This window comes from Scyliorhinus canicula, chromosome 5, assembly GCF_902713615.1.
Source record: "Scyliorhinus canicula chromosome 5, sScyCan1.1, whole genome shotgun sequence".
Taxonomy (NCBI): Eukaryota; Metazoa; Chordata; class Chondrichthyes; order Carcharhiniformes; family Scyliorhinidae; genus Scyliorhinus; species Scyliorhinus canicula.
The window spans coordinates 110180109-110194981 of NC_052150.1; the positions used below are offsets into that span (position 1 = coordinate 110180109).

At 48.6% G+C, this 14873-nt stretch overlaps 1 protein-coding gene across 1 annotated transcript in view; it reads left to right on the plus strand.

Annotated features, from left to right (window-relative positions):
• vwdel (von Willebrand factor D and EGF domains-like) overlaps window positions 1-14873 on the plus strand; it is a 381724-nt gene that overhangs the window by 166658 nt on the left and 200193 nt on the right. The window contains exon 7 of the mRNA XM_038797496.1: window positions 8582-8726. Coding sequence (XP_038653424.1) covers window positions 8582-8726 — 145 coding nt within the window. The remainder of the gene's footprint in view (window positions 1-8581; window positions 8727-14873) is intronic.

Genomic DNA, 14873 nt, shown 5'->3' on the forward strand with positions numbered 1-14873 from the left:
CCTGAATGGTCTGTCCCTAATTTGTGGACTGTGCCCCCTAGTTCTAGAACCTCCAACCAGTAGAAACAGTTTATCTTTATCGACCCTGTCTTTTCCTGTTATCTTGAAGACTTAGATCAGATCATTCCTAGCCTTCTAAATTCTAAAGAAAACAGGCCTAATTTATGTAATTTCTCCTCATAACTTCCCGAAGTCCATGTATCATTCTTGTAAACCTTTTTTAAAAATAAAAAAAATTTGCAGTACCAATTCATTTTTTTTCCAATTAAGGGGCAATTTAGTGTGTTCAATCCACCTAGCTTGCTCATCTTTGGGTTGTGGGGGTGAAACCCACGCAAACACAGGGAGAATGTGCAAACTCCACATGGACGGTGACCCAGAGCCGGGATCGAAGCTGGGACCTCAGCGCCGTGAGGCAACAGGGCTAACCCACTGCACCACCATGCTGTCCTGCATTCTTGTAAACCTGCGTTGCACTCAGAACCAGAACAAGATCTGTTCACAGTATTTCAAGTTGGGTTTAACCAGAGTTTTGTAAAAGTGAAGCATAATGTCTGTGCCCTTATACTCCAGTCTTCTAGGTATAAAGGCCAGCATATCTTAGCACCTCAGACCTGGCTGGGATCTGAAGAGTATTGTACATACTCTTACTTCATAATAAAATTAGTTTCTCTTAGCTACTTGCCTTGGACTCGTCTGTGGTCACTAACCTGGCAGCGAGAAAAAAAGTGGAGCTACTGTCAACATGGCTGATTGTTGGATGACCAACCACCTCCTTTGCACTAGAAGACTAAGGTTGGAATTTATTTTTGGAAGATGCCGTTATTCGGAAGATTGACGAGTTTGAGGATTGGACATAGTGGCTGAATATATGCATTACTTTTTTTGGGCAAATTCTATCACCAGTGAAGAGGTACAGACTGTAATCCTTTTAACTGCCTGTGTGGCCCACACATATGGGGTGATTAAAAAGCCTGACATACCTTGCCAACCCAGAGACTCAAGACTTTTGACAACTGCTAACCTTTGTTGCGCCGCAATGTAGCCCCAGGCTGGCAGTCATTGTGCAGAGATACCGTTTATACACAGCGGAGAAGACCGCAGGATGGTCCGTGACTGAGTTCCTAACATGGTTGACAAAACTGGTCAAATTTTATGAGTATGGCACTTCACTCTTGGAGATGATACGAGACCACCTGGTCTGTGATGTCAATAATATTGGCAACCCTCGACGTGTGAGGAAGTGGGATACATTAATTCTTAGAGCAGGTCAAAGGCTAGGAATCCGATGGCGAGTAACTTACCACCTGAATCCCCAAAGCCTGTCCACCATCTACAAAGCACAAGTTAGGAGTGCAATGGAATACTCTCCACTTGCCTGGATGAATGCATCTCAAACAACACTCAAGAAGCTCGACACCATCCATGACAAAGCAGCCCTGCTTTCTTGCTCCCCCTTCCACAAACATTACATCCCTCCACCACTACCAAACAGTGACAGCCTGGTGTACCATTTACAAGATGCACTGCAGGAATTCACTAAGGTCCCTTAGGCAGCACCTTCCAAACCCATGACCACTACCATCTTCTAGAAGGACAAGAGCAGCAGATACCTGGGAACCCCACCACCTGGAGATTCCCTTCCAAGTCACCCAAAACCCCGACTTGGAAATATATCACCAATCCTTCACCATTACTGGGTTAAAATGCTGGAACACCCTCCCTAACAGCACTGTGGGTGTGCCTACACCTCAAGGATTGCAGCAGTTCAACAAGGCAACTCCCCACCACCTTCTGAGCGGAAACTAGGGATGGGAATAAATGCTGGCCTAACCAGCGACACACCATCTCGTAAATTGGGTCACTGTCTGTGTGGAGTCTGCATGTTCTCCTTGTGTCTGCGTGGGTTTCTTCCGGGTGCTCCGGTTTCCTCCCACAAGTCCCAAAAGACATGCTGTTGGGTAATTTGAACATTCTGAATTCTCCCTCCGTGTCCCTGAACAAGCGCCGTAGTGTGGCGACTAGGGGATTTTCACAGTAACTTCATTGCAGTGTTAATGTAAGTCTACTTATGACAGTAAAGATTATTATTATAAAAATGTATTTTTTTAAAACGATGCTTGTTTGAAGAGCTGGTGTAGACATGGATGGGCCAAATGGCGGCCTCCTGTACCGTAACAATTTTGTGATTCTGAGAGCCTTAGTAACAGTGGTTGATAAACTATGAGTTATGGCAAATATTGCCTGCTGAAGCTTTTGAAGGAGTCCAACACTTAAAAATTCATAGCCCTGATCAGCTTTGTAGCCACTGCTTATCATTTCCAACTCTGAAACTGCATTCTGGCTGCAACCAATAATTTTAGTGAGCACCTACTTGGTGAAGCAGACTCTCTACAACTATTCTTCACTGTATTTTAGGGAAAATAATTATTCCCTGAAGACCATCTACTGAGAGATGTTTCCACTCCTCCCCACTCTTCAAGCAGCTTGTTTTCCATTGTTTCACTTCTGCTCTTTGGCTTTCGTGGTGCAGGCTGGACAGAATGCATGAAGTCCAAAGCAAGGCCTTTAACACATTTCACACCGTTCCCTTATTGCTTCAACAACTTTAAATAACAAGCTAAACACTTCCATAATCTCGGCAATTAACCTTAAAGTGTTGCTGAATCCTTTAACTAACATAGAACATAGAACAGTACAGCACAGAACGGGCCCTTCGGCCCTCAATGTTGTGCCGAGCCATGATCACCCTACTCAAACTCACGTATCCACCCTATACCCGTAACCCAACAACCCCCCCCCCCCCTTAACCTTACTTTTATTAGGACACTACGGGCAATTTAGCATGGCCAATCCACCTAACCCGCACATCTTTGGACTGTGGGAGGAAACCGGAGCACCCGGAGGAAACCCACGCACACAGGGGGAGGACGTGCAGACTCCACACAGACAGTGACCCAGCCGGGAATCGAACCTGGGACCCTGGAGCTGTGAAGCATTTATGCTAACCACCATGCTACCCTGCTGCAGGGTAGCACGAAGAGGCTCTTCCTGCTATTTGGGGAGTAGCATTACTGGTTAAGGAGAATATTATAGCCATACTGTGGGATGACACCTCGGATGGCTCATACAATGAGTTAATTTGGGTAGAGCTCAGGAACAGGAATGGGCAATCACAGTGTTGGGAGTTTATTACTGGCCCTCCAACTGCCAGTGAGAGATAGAGGAGCAAATAGGTAGAGAGATTTTAGATAGGTGCAAAAGTAACAGCGTTGTTCTGGTCGGGGATTTTAATTTCCCCTATATTGACTGGGACTCACTTAGTGAATGGGGCAGAGTTTGTGAGGTGTATCCAGGAAGGCTTCTTGATGCAATACGTAGATAGTTCAACTCGGGAAGGGGCAGTACCCTGGTATTGGGGAATGAGCCTGGACAGGTGGTTAAAGTTTCAATGGGGGAACATTTTTGGAGTAGTGACCACAATTCTTTAAGTTTTAGGGTTTTTTTGGATAGGGTTGAGGCTAACCCTCACGTCAAGGTGCTTAACTGGGGAAAGGCAATTTACGATAACATTATACAGGAATTGAAGAATTTGGATTGGGTGCAACTGTTGGAGGGTAAATCAACATCGGACATGTGGGAGTCTTTCAAGCAACAGTTGATTAGGATTCAGGAAAGTCATGTTCCTGAGAGAACGAGGAATAAATATAGGAAGTTCAGGGAGCCTTGGATAATGAGGGATATTGTGAACCTCATCAAAAAGAAAAAGGAGGCTTTAGGAGGGGGTCATGAAAAGTCCTTGGCAAGTAGGATTAAGGTGAATCCCAAAGTCTTTTTTTCATATGTAAAAAGCAAGAGGGTGACCAGGGAAAGGATTGGACCACTTAAGGTCAGTGGAGGAAATCTATGTGTTGAGCCAGAGGAAATGGGCGAGGTACTAAATGAGTACTTTGCATCATTGTTCACCAAAGAAAAGGACTTTGTGGAAGATGATTCTTGGGTAGGGTGTGTGGACAGCCTGGGCCATGTTGACATCGAAAAAAGGAAGAGGTACTGGGTCTTTTAAAAGACATTCAGGTAGATAAGTCTCCTGGGCCGGATAGGAATTACTCAGAATACCGAGGGAACCAAGGAGGAAATTGCTGAGACTTTAACTGACATCTTTGTATCCTCATTGGCTACAGGTGAGATCCCAGAGGACTCGAGAATAGCTAATGTGGTACCGCTGTTTCAGAAAGGTAGCAGGGATAATCCTGGAAACCAAAGGCTGATGAGCCTCACGTCGGTAGTAGGTAAATTATTGGAGAGAATTCTCAGGGACAGGATTTATACCCATTTGGAAAGAAATGGACTCCTTAGCGATAGACAGCATGGTTTTGTTAAGGGGAGGTCGTACCTCACATAAGAACATAAGAACTAGGAGCAGGAGTAGGCCATCTGGCCCCTCGAGCCTGCTCCGCCATTCAATTAGATCATGGCTGATCTTTTGTGGACTCAGCTCCACTTTCCGGCCCGAACACCATAACCCTTAATCCCTTTATTCTTCAAAAAACGATCTATCTTTACCTTAAAAACATGTAATGAAGGAGCCTCAACTGCTTCACTGGGCAAGGAATTCCATAGATTCACAACCCTTTGGGTGAAGAAGTTCCTCCTAAACTCAGTCCTAAATCTACTTCCCCTTATTTTGAGCCTATGTCCCCTAGTTCTGCTGTCACCCGCCAGTGGAAACAACCTGCCCTAACTTAGAACATAGAACATAGAACAGTACAGCACAGAACAGGCCCTTCGGCCCTCGATGTTGTGCCGAACAATGATCACCCCACTTAAACCCACGTAACCCGTATACCCGGTAACCCAACAATCCCCCCATTAACCTTACACTACGGGCAATTTAGCATGGCCAATCCACCTAACCCTGAAACTTGATCAAGTTTTTTGAGGAGGTGACAAAGGTGATTGATGAGGGAAGGGCGGGGATGTTGTTTACATGGACTTCAATAAAGCCTTTGACAAGGTGCCTCATGGCAGATTGGTACAAAAGGTGAAGTCACACGGGATCAGGTGGTAAGATGGATACAGAACTGGCTCAGACACAGAAGGCAAAGGATAGCAGTAGAAGGGTGTTTTTCTGAATGTAACTAGTGGTGTTCCACAGGGATCTGTGCTGGGGCCTTTGTTATTTGTAGTATACATCAATAATTTGGAGGAAAATGTAGCTGGTCTGATTAGTAAGTTTGTGGGTGACACCAAGTTTGGTGGCGTGGCAAATAAGTATTGAGAATTGTCAGAGGATACAGCAGGACAGAGAAATGGCAAATGGAGATTAATCCAGACAAATGTGAATGAAATGAAATGAAAATGAAATGAAAATTGCTTATTGTCACAAGTAGGCTTCAAATGAAGTTACTGTGAAAAGCCCCTAGTCGCCACATTCCGGTGCCCGTTCGGGGAGGCTGGGACGGGAATTGAACCCTCGCTGCTGGCCTGCCATGGTCTGCTTTAAAAGCCAGCTATTTAGCCCTGTGTTAAACTAGCCCCTAAAATGAAGTTACTGTCAAAAGCCCCTAGTCGCCACATTCCGGCACCTGTTCGGGTTGGCGGGTACAGGAATTGAACATGCACTGCTGGCCTTGCTCTGCTTTACAAGCCAACTGCTTAGCCCACTGTGCTAAAGGTGCAGTAGGTGAGGTAAGGCATTTTGATAGGTCTAACATAGAGGGGAAATATACCGTAAATGGCGAAGCTGTTAGGAATATGGAAAGTCAGAGAGGTCTGGGCGTGCAGGTCCACAGATTTTTGAAAATGGCAACACAACACAACAAGGTAGTCAAGAAAACATACGGAGGCTTGCCTTAATTGGCCGGGGCATCGAGTATAAAAACTGGCAAATCATGCTACAGTCGTATAGAACCTTGGTAAGGTCGCACTTGTAATATTGCGCACAATTTTAGTCGCCACACTACCAGAAGGATGTGGAGGCTTTGGAGAGGGTGCAGAGGACGTGTACCAGACTATTGCCTGGTCTGAAAGGTGTTAGTTATGCGGAGAGGCTGAATAGACTCAGACTATTTTCGTTGAAACGATGGAAGTTGAGGGGTGACCTGATAGAGGTCTACAAGATTGTGAAGGGCATGGATAGAGTGGATGGACAGGTACACTTTCCCAGGGTGGATGGGTCAGTCACCAAGGGGCATAGGTTTGACGTTCATGGGGCAAAGTTTAGCGGAGACATGCGAGGCAGGGTTTTTTAAGCAGAGGGTGGTGAGTGCCTGGAACTTGTTGCCCGGGGAGGTTGTGGAAGCAGATACATTAACGGTGTTCTTGACAATTAGATGGATAGGATGGGTATTGAGGGATACGGCACAAGGAAGTGCTCAGGGTGTTGGCCAAGGGTGGGATCATGACTGGTGCAGGCTTGGAAGGCCGACGGGCCTTTTCCTATGCTGTTTGTTTTTGTTCCTTGAATGCATGTTCAGTGCGATGAGAGAGCGTTAACTAAATCAGATCTAAAATGGCACTGCTGGTATCAAAATGGTGTCACGCTCCTGACTGAATCGTGACCTGCCTCATCTGAATATCTCATGTGCGCCAAAATGGGATCCTGCACAACCAGCACAAAAATGTACACATGTGCGACAGATGCCAATTTGGACCCAAAATATTGCAACTGACATACAGGCTCAATCGCAACCAAATTTTGTGGCTACTCTCCCATTTGGAAAGACTAAACCTCAGGATAATCAGTTTCCTCTATATTAATGGAAGCATTTGGCACTAGCTTTACACATTCCACTGTTGGATCAAATAAATGTTCATTAATCGTCTCTATTCAATGCCAATTTAGATGCTTGATATGTGAAAAGACAACATGATTAAAGATCAAATGTGATTGATCACTTTCCTTTGTTAATAAATGTAGATTTGAATGCCACAGAATGTCAGAAGCAAATTTACGTCTGTTTAGCTTCATAAAGTAAAGCTGTTGTTCTTGTGTTCATAATTAGAGTAAAATGTGTCCCTTCATTTATTCATCTACCCTGGCAAAATCTTTTTATTCTTAGCCGATCAGAATGAGGTAAAGGCAAGGATTTAATGATTGTGCACACTATTATTTAACACTTCGAAGTACTGTTGAAATCGCCAAGGCATCCATTCTGAGCAAAATACTGTTCAATACAATCAATATAAACAAAATAAAACTACTTATAGCTTCTCTCATGCCACTTATGGTGAGATAAAATGCCATATATACAGTCTATGCTCAGACTTGAGCTAGTACCCATCTCTCCAGTTGTAGTTGGTAAATGAAATGGCTTTAAAATTACCCTTCATCTGATTTCTCCATCCGTCCTTAGAATGAAGATTGCAACCATATAATACTATCCAGTGAATTGATTTCTGAAACAACTCTAATCCATAGAAATATAGATGTATTTTATGAAGTGTAATCAGTGCTCCAATACCCTGCACCTTAATAAAAATATAAAAGGCTGAAAATAGTGAGCGGGTTTGGCAGCATCTGCCAATGGAGAAACAGAGTTCATGTTTGAGGTCTGTGACCTTTAATCACAGACCTGTAATGATCACTCTGTTTCTCTCTCCACAGATGCTGCCAAATCAGCAACGAGCATTTTTAGCATTTTTCTGTTTTTAATATCAGATTGCCAGCATTTGCAGTATTTTACTTCTATTTTACTAGCTTGGCAAATCCCATGTGAAATTTGGGGCTGAATTATATTTGGGGTGGTAGCCCCATCCTCCCCTACTGAAATGCTAAGCTTAGCCCTCTCACCCCGAGCTAATTTTATGGCCATCAGACCATTAATTGGCTCAGGATGTGATTCCTCCCCCATCTGGGAGGGCAATCCCCCTCCTAACGCAGCCAAGCAATCAAATGTTTGACTGCTGTCTAGTCCCAGAAGCACCATCAGGAACGGTGGCCACCGCTGGGACTGCAAGCAGTTCACAATGATGAAGCCTGGCAGCCTCGCCATGTGACATGCATACCTTACCTTGCTTGTAAAATAACATGCACCCTCCAACCTGCGGACCGTGTATTTTTGCGCATGCTCCCTGTGTTCTTTTGTCGCCACCCAAGCATACTCACAAGTGAAACTGTATTCAAAAATACCATTGCAAAATGAGATCAGTTGCAATTTCACACTTTTTGATATGACTTGAAAAGTCAAACATGCAAGCAACATTTTCTGAATAGCCAACTGTTATAAAAGTTGAATCTGTGACTTCTACACTAAACTTTTATGGCACATATGTTGTTAATATTAATGTTTGGTTCTTTGAAGAATTGTACCTAAAAGGTTTCAATGCCTCCAACACTTTTAACTGGAGCATTTGGGAAATTACCGTGCACCTGTTTTTAAATGAAGATTTCATGTTAACAAGCTGAATAATTGGAATGCATTGCATTTGTCGAATTTCAGAATGCATATTGAGTTCTAATTTCAACAGAAGAGATCAGCTTCAAAGTCTGGCAGCACAAAAATGTTGCTTTCCAGTCTTGCATCCAGTGTGTAATTTCTTTGGTCTGTCTTTAATATGAAACTGTTTGAATTGACAGATTCACCCAGAGGCTTTGACTATAGCAGAGGATGGAAAGCAACACAGACTAGTGATTGAGAGTACGGTACCTATACCTTGCTCTGAATTCAGCCAGACTGAAGATGAATGTAAACTGACCATTATGCTTAACACAGAAAATCAAGGTAAGCAACTTTAATTTCCTCATATTTCTCATTCGGAGTTTACATAAAATCGGTGTTAGATCTCCTAATTTCATGTTATGACTTACTATACCGGTATTGTATCAGATGCCCTATTGACTTGGGCTACTGCATGACAATTTTTTCTGATCTGAGCATCTTTGGAGAGAAGAACGGAGCTAATGTTTCAAATCTGGATGACTCTTTTTATCAAAGTTGAAAGAACTGGAAATAGGATGAGATTTATACTGTTGTGATTGTTGGGGTGAGGGGCGTGGGGTGGATACAAATTACTATGGTTGGAAACAAATGATCTAAGCAGAAGGAGTGCTGTGTTCATAAATTCTAAAACTTGCCCAGAAATACTTAGCAGCGGCAGTCAGGAAGGACATTATATCAGTGCTACTTAAAAAGATCCTTAACTGCATTCAGCTAAGTCTCTAGTTAGTCATTTTAGAATGCTAGGGACTTTAAGGCCTATTTCTGTCTGCGTTGGCCGTTCTAGTTCAGTTCAAATATAGGGACTTCAGGACAATCCCTAGCGATGGTCTTGTGCACAAACATCCTCTGGCATTGCAGGTGTGCTGCTCAATATACTATTGAAGGTTAAGGTGGAAGAGGGAAAACCAGAAAGACAGAGGAAAGTGACCTGCAGCTGCTGGAGAACACAACTGAGGAGAGGAGGCAATGGAGGCCTTACACTATGTGCATGAACAAAACAGAATCTAATTCAGCTAACTGCAGAGCAGTGTGTCTGACAGCTTTGCCTTCGGGAATCTGTGACAGAGTAGTGTTCCACCTTTTGTAACACCGAGTATAGCTCAGGAACAGGTCGCACTGAAAGTGTCTATGGCCCTGAAACTCAGTGCCTCTGAGTCATTACAAACCTCCTAACATTTGCTGGGTCAGCCCAGTGAATGGCAACCCACTCCCAACATCATGCCAAGACTTGCATAGCTTCCCACACAGCTAGCAGAGACTAACTCTGACCAACATCGGTCTTCATTTATCCATCATCACAAGCTCAAAGAAGGAGCAATAAAACCTTTGCAAAGCCAACTGCGAGAAAAAGCGCGAGGCACTGGAAAAAAAGTGTGGTAATTATACCACCCCCCTAATGCCCAGAGATCAAACATACAGCCACTTCTGCAAAGCCATCTACAAAGCAGCTACCAAATCAATCCCAGGGGGATATCTCCCCAGTGTGCACCCCTTACCTCAAAGAGAAAATGTGCTTCTCTCCTTCAACACCAGGAGAAAACTGGTGACCGAAATGTAACTGATCACTTGATGGAATCCCTGGACTCTTCCCACTGGGCTAGATGGGAAGAGACCACCAGAAACTTGAATTTGACCCATTCCAGCCAGAAATGCTGGAGACTTCTACACGTTGGGATGGCACATTGGCACAGTGGTTAGCATTCCTGCCTCAGCTCAAAACTAACACCAAGCCAACCATCTATAAATGCCAACAAAGTAGTGAGCCATCTCCTCCATATGGGATAGGTGCTCCTGGGAAAAGAAGTGATAAAATAAATAAAGACTGAATGGAGAGACTTTCAAACGCATTACAGTTTCAGATCATGCCCTGAATCCTTCACTGAAGTGAAGTTAGACATCACGCTACAGAAAATCGAGACTGGCACTCCTGTGAGCTATGACAACATTCTTCCAAGTTCCACAAACACCTTGGCCCATGTGCCTACACTCGGGTTTATCTTCAAAGGAAGACTGCCTAAATCCTAGCACATGTCTAAAGTCATTAGCCTCCCCAAACCAGGCAAAGATCCAAACTTATCTTCAAGTTACTGCTAAATATTACTGATCTCCATGTGCTGCAAGGTCTTAGAGCTTCTCACCTTACAGCGGATAGAGCCAACGTGGAGAAATCTTGAAAGCTGAATGTGATGATATGATCTGCATACTCGTCTGCCATTGGGCCAGAACGTCGGCTTACCATTGGCCCTGGTCGGTCATGTGCCTCTCGACCGATTGGCCGAGAGGCTGAGTTAACCACGCCTCTATCAACGAGGTATAAATGCTCAGAAGCCTGACGATCGTTCCTTTCCACTGTAGACGATCGCCAGGCTGTGTTCTAGTTAATTACAGCCTGACATTGGTAAATCACTCGCCTCGCGTGCAATCGATGGTGCATCAATTTAATTAACTACAACTTTGAAGATGGAGTTCCGCATCAAGCCCGAATGCCTCCGCATCAGCCCGCAAACTCCGAACTCTACAGAACTTTTCAAACTCTGGCTGACTTGCCTCGAAGGGTTCCTGGCATCTACAACCACCCCCCCCCCCCACCGGGGCACAGAAGCTGCACGTCCTCCACTCCAGCGTGGGTATTGCCGCTTACTCAATAATCGAAGACGAAACAGATTATGACGACGCTATACGGAAGCTAAAAGGACAATTCCTCAAACCGATCAACAGGGTATTCGCTCAACATCTGCTGGCCACCAGAAAGCAGGTCCCCGGTGAGTCTCTAGACCAATACGCCCGGGCCCTCTGTGCCCTGGGGAGAGGTTGCGCCTGTAAAGCGGTGTCCGCTACAGAGCACATGGAGCTACTCGTCAGAGACGCTTACGTGGCTGGGATGCTGTCTCCCGTGATCCGCCAGCGGATGCTGGAAAGAGACGAACTCAGTTTAACGGAGACATTGACTCTCTCCGCCTCCCTGGAGGTCGCAGATCAAAGCGCTCGCACCTATGACCCTGGCCAGGCCGCCTCCTGGCACGCTTCCCACCAGCTACCCACCGCTCCCGGCCTCCCTCAGGCTTGTGCCGCGGGGCGCCCCGATAAATCCGCGGGGCCCCGCTGCTACTTTTGTGGGTACGCTAAGCACCCTCGCTCGCGCTGCCCAGCCCGCTCCGCCCTCTGTAAGAGCTGCGGGAAGAAGGGCCACTACTCCACGGTCTGCCAGGCCAAATCGCTGGCTGCAGCGCTTCTGGAAGCTGCACAGCACTCTCCCCCCCTCCCCCAGGCCTCTGCAAACGGCCTGTGTGCCTCTCTCTCTCCTCCAGGGCCGCCCCAGCTGCTCCCGACTCGCGCCCCGCCGGCCGACATGCGCACCTCCCCGGCCCCTCCAGGCCTCTGCCTGCCCGCCGCGCACGTTTCTCCCCCCGGGCCCCGGCGCCCGACCGGCTCGCCTCTCCGGGCCCCCCGGTCCCTGCCTGCCCGCAGCGCGACTCGGCTCCCCCCGGCCCCCCGCACCCGGCCCGCGCGCCTTACCTCCGCCCACAGCTGATGCACCTAGCCGGCGTCCTGGAGCCGGCTTCCGCATCCCCACAGCTGATGCACCTAGCCGGCGTCCTGGAGCCGGCTTGTGCATCCCCGCAGCTGATGCCGGTCACTCACCTCTTGGAGCCGGCCTGCGCGCCTCTCCGCTCACAGTGCCGGCAACGCTAGCTCCGCCTCCAGCGGCCACGAGGGCTTCCTGGGCGCCGCCATCTTGGGGTGCCGACCCCACGTGCGGGTCCTGGGCGCCGCCATCTTGGGGCCCCTACCCCACGTGCGGGTCCTGGGCGCCGCCATCTTGGGGAACAGACCTCACCTGGGGATCCTGGCCACCGGCTTCCACATCTGCCACGCAAGGTCCCTCCAGCATGGAATCGGACAGCGACGACGGATTTTCTCCACGGCTCGCGGCCGTTCACCCCACATATGGATCCTGGCCACCGACTTCCACATCTGCCACGCAAGGTCCCTCCAGCATGGAATCGGACAGCGACGACGGATTTTCTCCACGGCTCGCGGCCGTTCAACTCGACCAGTCTCATCCACGCACGCTCGCCAAAACGACTACGCTGATCCACCTCAACGGCCACAAGACGGACTGCCTGCTGGACTCCGGGAGCACGGAAAGCTTCGTTCACCCTGACACGGTAAGACGCTGCGCGCTCCCTGTCCATCCCGTAACACGCAAAATCGGTTTAGCCTCAGGTTCGCACTCCGTCCACATCACCGGGTGCTGCATCGCGGACCTCACGGTCCAAGGGAAGGTTTTTAAAAATTATAAATTCCTTGTCCTCCCTGACCTTTGCGCACCGGCACTCCTAGGACTGGACTTCCAGTGCAACCTGCAGAGCTTGACTTTTCAATTCGGCGGCCCTATACCCCCCCTCACTGTCTGCAGCCTCGCGTCCCTCAAAGTGGACCCTCCCTCCCTGTTTGCTAACCTCACCCCCGATTGCAAACCCGTCGCCACACGGAGCAGACGGTACAGCGCCCAGGACCGATCCTTCATCAGGTCCGAGGTCCAGAGGTTGCTGACGGAAGGGGTCATCGAGGCCAGCAACAGTCCCTGGCGAGCCCAAGTGCTGGTGGTCCGGACGGGGGAGAAAAACCGGATGGTCATCGATTATAGCCAAACCATCAATCGGTTTACGCAACTGGACGCGTATCCTCTCCCCCGTATCTCTACCATGGTAAACGAGATCGCGACATACAAGGTCTTCTCCACTGTGGACCTTAAGTCCGCTTACCACCAGCTCCCCATCCGCGCGAGTGACCGACTGTACACCGCGTTCGAGGCTGACGGGCGCCTCTACCACTTCCTTAGGGTTCCATTCGGTGTCACGAATGGGGTCTCGGTCTTCCAACGGGAGATGGACCGAATGGTCGACAAGTACGGATTACAGGCTACCTTCCCGTACCTTGATAATGTCACCATCTGCGGCCACGACCAGCAGGACCATGACGCCAACCTCCAGAAATTCCTCCAAACCGCAAAACTCCTTAACCTCACGTACAATAAGGATAAATGCGTGTTTAGCACCGACCGCCTAGCCATCCTCGGCTACGTAGTGCGTAACGGAGTGATAGGCCCCGACCCCGAACGCATGCGCCCCCTGATGGAACTCCCTCTCCCCAATACCCCCAAATCCCTCAGACGCTGCCTAGGGTTTTTCGCATACTACGCTCAATGGGTTCCCAACTACGCGGACAAGGCCCGTCCCCTCATGCAAACCACGACCTTCCCGCCGTCGACGGAGGCCTGCCAGGCCTTTAGCCGCATCAAAGCGGACATCGCAAAGGCCACGATGCGTGCCATCGACGAGGCCCTCCCCTTCCAGGTCGCGAGCGACGCTTCAGAAGTAGCTCTGGCGGCCACCCTGAACCAAGCGGGCAGACCCGTGGCCTTCTTCTCCAGAACTCTCCAGGCTTCCGAACTCCGCCACCCATCTGTGGAAAAGGAAGCCCAGGCCATAGTCGAAGCCGTGCGACATTGGAGGCACTATTTGGCCGGCAGGAGGTTTACCCTCCTCACAGACCAACGGTCAGTAGCCTTCATGTTTGATAATGCACAAAGGGGCAAGATCAAAAATGACAAGATTTTACGGTGGCGGATCGAGTTGTCCACGTACAACTACGATATCTTGTATCGTCCTGGGAAGCTCAATGAGCCTCCTGATGCCCTGTCCCGCGGTACCTGCGCCAGCGCGCAGATAGACCGCCTCCGCTCCCTCCACGCAGACCTCTGCCATCCAGGGGTGACCCGCCTACACCACTTCATTAAGGCCCGCAACCTGCCCTACTCCATCGAGGAAGTCAGGTCAGTAACCCGTGACTGCCACATCTGCGCCGAGTGCAAACCGCACTTCTACCGCCCCGAGCGCGCACACCTGATCAAAGCATCCCGCCCCTTCGAACGTCTTAGCATTGACTTCAAGGGGCCCCTTCCCTCTAACAACCGCAACATTTACTTCCTGCCGGTTATCGACGAACACTCCCGCTTCCCCTTCGCCATTCCCTGTCCCGACATGACCACATCGACCGTCATTAAGGCCCTACTCTCCATCTTCTCACTGTTCGGCTACCCCGCGTACATTCACAGCGATCGGGGGTCCTCATTTATGAGCGACGAGCTGCGTCAATTCCTGCTCGACAGGGGCATCGCCTCTAGCAGGACGACCAGCTATAACCCCCGGGGTAACGGACAGGTCGAGCGGGAGAATGGTACCATCTGGAAGACCATACTACTAGCCCTCCGGTCTAGAAATCTCCCTATTTCCCGATGGCAAGAGGTGCTCCCCGATGCACTGCACTCTATCCGCTCACTCCTCTGTACTGCAACTAATCAGACGCCTCATGAGCGTCTTCTTGTTTTCCCCAGGAAGTCGTCCTCCGGATCCCCTCTCCCGA